Source organism: Neovison vison, chromosome 2, assembly GCF_020171115.1.
Source record: "Neovison vison isolate M4711 chromosome 2, ASM_NN_V1, whole genome shotgun sequence".
In the NCBI taxonomy this organism is placed as follows: Eukaryota; Metazoa; Chordata; class Mammalia; order Carnivora; family Mustelidae; genus Neogale; species Neogale vison.
In genome coordinates, this window is record NC_058092.1 from 33816282 (window position 1) to 33824412 (window position 8131).

General features: G+C 53.7%; 1 protein-coding gene across 3 annotated transcripts; it reads right to left on the bottom strand.

The window, feature by feature from the left end:
- Positions 1-4212: 4212 nt before the first annotated feature.
- C2H1orf210 (chromosome 2 C1orf210 homolog) lies at positions 4213-7263 on the bottom strand. Of its 3 annotated transcripts, none has more exons than XM_044236396.1 (4): positions 7028-7263; positions 5869-5899; positions 4820-4936; positions 4213-4691 (listed from the first exon to the last, which is right to left on the bottom strand). In XM_044236396.1, the coding sequence occupies exons 3-4, from the start codon at positions 4836-4838 to the stop codon at positions 4372-4374; spliced, it is 339 nt and encodes a 112-aa protein (XP_044092331.1). In that variant the 5' UTR covers positions 4839-4936; positions 5869-5899; positions 7028-7263; the 3' UTR covers positions 4213-4371. The 3 variants fall into 3 exon arrangements, with proteins under 3 accessions (XP_044092331.1, XP_044092330.1, XP_044092329.1); XM_044236395.1 differs by having other exon boundaries at positions 5826-5899; XM_044236394.1 differs by lacking the exon at positions 5869-5899 and having other exon boundaries at positions 7028-7262.
- Positions 7264-8131: the final 868 nt, after the last annotated feature.

The following is an 8131-nucleotide window of genomic DNA, read 5'->3' on the forward strand; positions in this document are numbered from 1 at the left end:
AGGCAGGCTGGGACGAGGGTCTGAAGCCAGGGGAGGGAGGACAGAGAGGTCTGGCTGAGTCTCAGGCCTCCCACAATTCTAGCATCCCTGGGCCTTTGAACCCGTGGACCGAAATCAAGCTCCTTCTTTGTGTACAAGAAGCCCAGCATGCAGAGCACAGTGAAAACCATGCCTCAGAGGAATCCAGGAAAGCCTCTCAGGACAGGATCCAAGGTTTCTACAACCCCAGGGGCCTGCTCAGCCAGGCGTGATACCCACAGCAGGTTCTGGGAGGAAGCTCTCCCTGCCAACCCTTGCTGGGTGCTGGACTCAGGAAAAACAAGCCCTTACCTTCCCTGGATCCCTCGGACGTTCTGACTCAGGTCCTGAAGGGTATGTGACCAGGGGCACAGCTGAGCTACTCTCTAGCCCAGAACTCAAACAGGACAACCCCTCCACATAGGCACTGAGGGGGCATAAGCATAGGGAACAGGCCCAGCTGCATTTCCAGCAGCTCTTCCCTCGCTCAGGACGTGCCCTCAGCCCCCTAGTTCTGCTACTCAAGGTCCTTCTCAAGGTCTCAGGCTGGGGCAGCCTATGCTGCTATTCCAGACACGGGGACTTTCCAGGCCTGCAAGGGTCAGACGGTCTCTGGACTCAGGAACAACAGCTAGGGCTGGGGACACATGCACTGGGCTCCCCTGCCACATCCTTCTCTGCTGACAAGCCCTTGAATGTCATTTTCCCTAGTTGGTCCTCCACCCAGGCCCCGATCTCATTCACTCCTGGGTCTCAGTGACCCCATTGCTGAGTAGTCCCAAACCCACACCGGCAAGCCGGACTTCTCCCAGGTGAATCCAGCTGTCCCTGGGCATCTCCCCCTGGAAATCGCCCATCAAGCATTGAGTCCTTGTTCCCTCAAAGCCGGCCCCTCCCCAAGGCACCCAGCCACCCGACCAGAAATCAGGGTGACTTTGTTGCCTCCTTCCTACTCCCCACATCCAGGAGCAGCAAGCCCTCCAACCCTGCCTCCCTGTGTGTCTGGAATCTCTGTTCCCCGCCATACCCTAGGCAGGTCTTACCTCCCTCAGGGTCTCTCCCTCCTGACCCATTGGCCCGGCATCCAAAATGACTTTTCTATCATGATTACATCACTCCCTGACTGTCCACAGCGGAGCCTCATCTGCTCTCATATTGAAATGCAAGCTCTCTTGGTGCCAAAGCCCTAGATGATTTGGCCCACCCTTCAGCTTCATCACTGCCCAGGTCCCCCCACGACTCTGCCCTGCAGCCCTCCTTCACCAACCCTTTTCTCAAGCCCTTCCCTATATCAGTCCTGCCCTCACCTTCCTTCTGTGCTGGCTCCTCCTCAAAGGCCAGCGCTGCCTCCAATGGGTGTATGCGGGGTGACCATCTGATTCATGATGACTTCCCCTTGTCTGGGAATGACCTGGAACAAATAGGCAGGCTCCCAAAATCACATCTGCACTAACGGAGCCTGCCACCGTTCAGAGCTGGTTGGACCAGTGGTGGATACTTGACCCACACTGGACTGATGAGATTGTCACCTGAGTACTTGAAACTTGGAGTCAAGAACTTGGGGGTCCCAGGCATGGAGTCTCATTAATGTCCACAAATAAGAGTATGTTCCTGTCCTCAGGCTCCTGGAGCCACTTGCTCCCGGCCCTCCTGAGTCAGCTGTCCCTTTCATTCTCTTCCCATTGCTTGCAACCAAAAGCTCAACTTGCTCCCTTCTTCGATCCTTGCTGGGATTATTTGGTTTTCTGGTGTTGAGATGTATAAGTGCTTTTTATACATTTTGGATACGGACCCTCTATCGGATATGTCATTTGCAAGTCTCCCACTCGGCAAATTGTCTTTTAGTTTTACAGAAGACACGAATGGACGTTTCTCCAAAGAAGATATCCAGATGCCAACAGATACATGAAAAGATGCTCAATGTCACTCTGGCATCAGGGAAATGCAAATCAAAGCCACAATGAGCTATCCCCTCACACTGGTCAGACCGGCTAAAATAAGAGGATATGGAGGATGGGAGAAAGGGAAATCTCGTGCACCACTGGTGGGAGTGCAAATTGGTGCAACCATTCTGGAAAACAGTATGGAGGTTCCTGAAAAATCTTAAAAAAGAACTAGCCTACAACCCAGGATTCACACTACTAGGTATTTATTTACCCAAAGAATTCAAAAGGATACATGCACCCCTATGTTTATTGCAGCGTTATTTAAAATAGCCAAAATACGGAAGCAGCCCCAGTGTCCATCAACAGATGAATGGATAAGGAAGAAGTGGTACATACATACACACAAACACACACACAGGAATGCTATTCAGCTCTAAAAAAGAATGAAATCTTGCCATTTGCAATGACATGGATAGATCTAGAGAGTATAATGCTAAGCAAAATAAGTCAGAGAAAGACAAACAGCATAGGATTTCACTCATACATGGAATTTAACAAATGAACAAACGGGAAAAAAAGAGAAACCAAGAAACAACCCTTAACTACAGAGAGCAAACTGATGGGTTATGGGGGCGGGGGTGGGGCAAGGGGATGGGGGAACTAGGGGATGGGGATTAAGAGTACACTTGTCATGATGAGCACCAGGTAACGTATGAAATTGTTGAATCACACACACACACACACACACACACAAACTGCCTCCTTTGCCCCAATCTCCCCACCAGCAAGGATGTACCTGCCTTCCTCCTCTTGATAAGTCTCCCACATCTGACTCCCTCCCTCACTTTTTTTTTTTAAGATTTTATTTATTTATTTGACAGAGGAAGCAAGGTCACAAGTAGGCAGAGAGACAGGCAGAGAGAGGAGGGGAAGCAGGCTCCCTGCTGAGCAGAGAGCCTGATGTGGGGCTGGATCCCAGAACCCTGAGATCATGACCTGAGCTGAAGTCAGAGGCTTACCCCACTGAGCCACCCAGGTGCCCCCCTCCCTCACTTTTCATCTCCTCACTCCTCAGCCTACAGCCATGAAACAAACTTGACAAATATTTATTTAGCTTTTGCCGTGCGCAAGAATGAGGACACAGCATGAGGCACAGCCTGTGGCTTCAGAGAGTTCACAGTCTAGCCATGGGGACAGGCACAGTAAGAGGGAAGTACAAACGCTAATACAGATTACAATCTACTGTGGCCACAGAAGGGCAGAGGGACTCACAAGATGAAGTGAGAGGGAGGGCTCCTGAGAGGCCTCCTGGAGGAGGAGATATGCGGGCAGTGTCTTCCAGCTGCGACTGACAAAGAACACTTTTCTTTTTTTTTTTTTTTAAGATTTTATCTGTTAGAGAGAAAGCAAGAGAAACAGAGGAAGAGGGAGAAGCAGACTCACTGCTGACTGAGCAGACAGCCCAATGCGGGGCTCGATCCCAGGACCCTGAGATCATGACCTGATCCTAAAGCAGACGCTTAACCGACTGAGCCACCCAGGTGCCCCGACAAGGAACACTTCACCCACAAGTCCCAATTCAGGAAAATAAAAAATCAATGACTCTTTTTTACTTTCATTTAAAATTAAAATCAATTTATTACTACCTGTGAAAAATGTCATGTAACCATGTAGATTACTCACTTCATTGAAAAAAATTCAGTAGGAAGGTTGGCACACTGCTTTTCACCTGCTCAGCTGTTATCATTCCAGCAAACCAGAAATGCTGGCAGGTAGATGGGCCAGAGGGGCTCTGTTGGGTCAGGGATTTTCATCACTGTCAAAGAGGATTTCTTTTTAATAGTTATTTATTTATTTGAGAGAGAGGGAGAGAGAGCGCAGGCGCACTGTGAAAGCGGGGTGGGGGAGGGCAGGGAGGGACAAACGGAGAAAGAGAATCCTCAGCAGGGAGCCCGGTGTAGGGCTCAATCCCAGGACCCTGAGATCATGACCTGAGCCGAAATCAAGAGCCAGCCGCTCCACCAAGTGAGTCCCCCTCCGGGTGCCCTCTGTCACAGAGGATTTGAGAGAACAGAAGGGCAGTGTAGGCCCGGGAGAGCATGTGAGGAAAAAGCGCATGGAAAAACACCATGTGGGAGAACAGAAATAACAAATAATTCGTTTAGTAGGGAGTGAAATTGGGAAAGGCAAGAAAGGGAATCAAGAGGTCGAAAGAGGCCTTATTTCCCAGGCCAGGCCCTTGTGGTTGTCCTGAGAACAGCAGGGAGCCATTGAGGGTTATAGAGCAAGAGAAGGTTTGTCACTTTAGTAGCCAGTGTCACGGTAAGAAGGGATGCTCTACCCCTGGTTCGCCCTGAAGCCCTAGATACCTCTGTCCCTGAGCCTCACGGTCCCCGTGTAGTCTCCATTATCCTTACATTGTCAGGTATGGGCACGGGGTTGGGGTGGGGTGTCCGGAGATCAGGACTCAGAAGGAAAAGTTGTCCCTGCTACCCTCGGTCCCCAGCCCGCCAACCCCGGGCTGAATGTAATTGTCCTCGATGAAGCCATCATCATCCTCTTCGGCCACCTCCGGGCAGATCCCCTTCCCTGTTCTGGGCAGCGGGCGGTGCTGGTAGCTGGCACGGTATTTGCGGCAGACGTGGCATTTGGCAGCAAGTGCGATGAGGAGAGAGAGGACCACGGCCCCCAGCACAACCCCTACCAGCACGGGCCATGCCCGGGCCCCAGTGCCCACTCCAGGGGACATGGACGATGCTGTTGGGAGCTCTGAGGGCTCCACAGTGGCTGCAGAGGAAGGGACAGCATTATGGATGGGGACCCCAGCTGGGTTCCCTGGAGAAACCGAAAGGTGTGGGGCGGGGTCCTTCCCCCAACCTCTCCCCACTTCCCTGGCCTCCTTCCCACTCACTCACTTTGGTTTGTCTCACGCATGGAGGGGCCTGAAGACACCGGTGAGCCTCGGCTTCTGCCAGAAAAGACTGAGCTCCAAGGAAACCCCCAGATGCCAGGCAGCCCCGGAGGCCAGAGTCCTAGAACATACACACACAAGAGGGTGTCCGGGGAGCACAAGTGCTCGTTCTCAGGCAGACGCACGGCCATGTGAGGGCACTGCACAATCTCTGGACACCGGACAGTTGGCCGCAACCAGCTGTGCACAAAAAAGAAAGAGCTGCACACCTGGAAATTGGCTATCTGTAAGGGAAAGCTGCAGGGTCCGGCTCTGCAAGCCTCAGGAAAAAATGAATGCAGGAACTTACTCAACGTTACATCTGATTCAAGCTCCGGACAATGTGCTCACAGAGCCCTGTAAATGTGGGTATAAACAGGATCCCCTCTCTGTAGATGAGGAGTCTGAGGCCCAGAAGGGTGAACTAACTCAGCCAACGTCCCAGGACTTGAACCCAGGTCTCTGAAACCAGAGTCCAGAGTCCAGTCTGCTATACTACTTGGATGGGAAGAGGGGCAGAGGCGGTTCTGGCTCCCAGGGGTTGGACAACAGCAATTGCTTAGAGCTGATGAACCAAAGTCGAGACCACATGTGGAGGAGACTGCCAGTCCCTGCCCAGGCAGGGGACCCCACTCCTCCTCAGTCGGGAGCTCCTGCTACCCAACCTTGACCCTCTTAGCTCTTCAGACACATCCCTTGTCCCTTGACCTCCATTTGCCCCCCAAGGGAGGCAGTATTCAGGGAGTAGCCAAATACAGATCACCTGGATCAGGAAATGATCTGGATAAGAACTACTAGGGCTGGGGAGAAGCGAGAGGAGGAGCACCTGAATTAAGGGAGGATCGGGAGGAAGATCACCTAGGCCTGGGAACACCCAGCAGGAGGAGCACCTGAGTCAGAGGAATGTCTGGGGGAGCAACACCTGAATCTGAGGAGTATCTAGAGGAAGAGCACCTAGGTTAGGGAAGTACCTGTCAGAGGAACAGCTAGGGCTGCAGATTATCAGAGGAGTACCTGGGGAGGAGTATCCAGGCCAGGAAAGCACCTAGGAGAGTAGCGTCTAGTTTAGGGGAGTACCTCCCATGTTTTTTAATAACCTTCCTGAAACCCTCCCTCCTCTCCTCCAACCTGTCACCAAGACTCATGAGTTCTTCCTGGAACTAAACATCTCTGGAATGGCTCTGCCCCTCCCCTGCACCCCACCGCCACTGCCCTAGTCCAAGCCACCTTCATCTACAGGACCTCCTAATCCATCTTGCCCCGCCTCCAGCCTATTCCCCGGAGGCATGAGCCTTAAAGCCCAAATCTGACCCCATCACTCCCCAACTCTTAAACATCCTTCTACCGTTCCCCAAGCCCTCGGGGCTACATGTAGATTCTCAGCCTGTTCTCCCAGGCCCCAGAATCCAGCACATGGCCCTTGGGCCAAACTAACCCTCTTGTCCACAGTTCCCTACCCCATGCTAAACACACACACACACACACACACACACACACAGCTCACCTCCCTCTTGTCGCCCAGCCATCCCATCCCTCCAGGCCAAATCAGACCACACCCTCCTGTGAGGCTGTCCCAGGACCCCCTTGGAGGACCCCTTTCCTGCCCTACGCAGTCAACTACCCAGCAGAAGTGGCCAGTTACTAGATGGGCAGCTGCCTGGGGCCAAGGACCAGTCTGGTTCATGGGTGGCCTGGTGCTAACAGAGAGCTGGTGCTCAGCTAGGGGAGAGCTGATGCTCAGCTGCTCAGGGCGGGTAGGAGAGGAAGAAGGGGGAGCTGGAGAGTGAAGCGGGGCGTCAGAAAGGAGGGCTCAATCACTCATTCACTCACTGGGTGCCTATTCTGGGCCCCACGATAGGCACTGGATCTTCAGGAAATCAGATTTTAAATGGAAATGAATTGTATTCAAATGGATGTCTCTAAAATTTCACTCCTACTCTTTTCCTGCCTGCCCTGCCCCTGTGACTCCTTCTCAAGGACACACACACCCCCACAGGCTGTCACCCTACCCCCACATGTCACATCTCTTCCTTCCACAAACACACAGTCTCTGATCTCACAGACATACACACTCCACCCTGATTTGGGGCTCCTTTTAAAACTCCCAGGAGCCCTCAGAGATCTGTGGGATCCCCCTCCCAGGCCCCCCAAAGTCTTCCCCTCTGCTTCCCACCTGTAGGAACTGTGCAGAGTCCAAGGAGGAAGCTTCCGGCTGGGGCGGGCACAAGGCGGACAGGTGGGTGGGCCCGAGCTGCCACCTGACACACCTGGCGACGCGGCCGGCAGGCGGGGCCTAATCCTCAGGTGAGGGCGGAGGGCCAGGCTGCAGGCGAAGCCTCCAATCCCGAGGTTTACTCTTCTGGCTCGGCTTTTGCAGGGAACCTTCTGGCGCAGGCCCCACCCCCACCCCCTGCGCCCGGTGAGAAGTCGGGGGAGGGGGCGGCGAGTTCCTGGGATCCAGAGGGGGCGTCCAACAGGCTCTAGAAGGAGCAGGCAGGCATCTCAGAAGAGCGACTGCTCTGGTCGACGGCTCCATAAGCTAGTGTGTTTCCCATGACGTGTACAAAGTCTAGAGTTGAAGGGGGAGTTTTACAGGCCCGGTAAGGCGGTGGGACGGAACTGCAGGGGGAGGGAGGGAGTTCCTCCCTGCAAACCCACAGGCACCAAGGACACTCAGAATGGCCTGCAAAAATGTTTGTGAGCAGACGCTGGGGGGCTGGGGGTAGGGGGTGGGGAATGTTGAGGTCAATGGAAAATGTACCTGTGCCTTTGGGGTTTACTTGTGTGCCTAGGTGTGGACCAGGATAGAGGCTTCTAGCCCTGTCATCTGGATCTGGATCTCGAGGATCCTGGGAGCCCACAGAGCCAGCTCTGAACCTTTCCCTCTTACCTTCCTCTTCATCCCCAGACCTAGCGCCTTCTTGTCCTTTAAGACCTAGCTCAGAGTCACCTTCCCGAGCATTAGGTCCTGGCAGACTAGTCCTGCCTTCTCCCTGCAAGCCCCACTTTCTTGCCCAGGGCATCCTGGGTGCTGCCTCCCAGGAGCTTTCCTGGTGCTCCACCACCCCCCGACACCACCCACCCCCGTCCTGATCCTGACAGCAGGGTTCCTGGCCCCTGACACTGGGCAGATTCTCAATAAATATTGAAAGGAGGAAGAGTACAAACGAGGAAGTCACAGGGAACCACAGGGCACAGCCAGAGCAAGGGCTGCCCCTAGGGCGTGTCAGTGGGACCCCGGGACAACCAAGTGGAGGTCAGTTCCTGCAGGACTTTG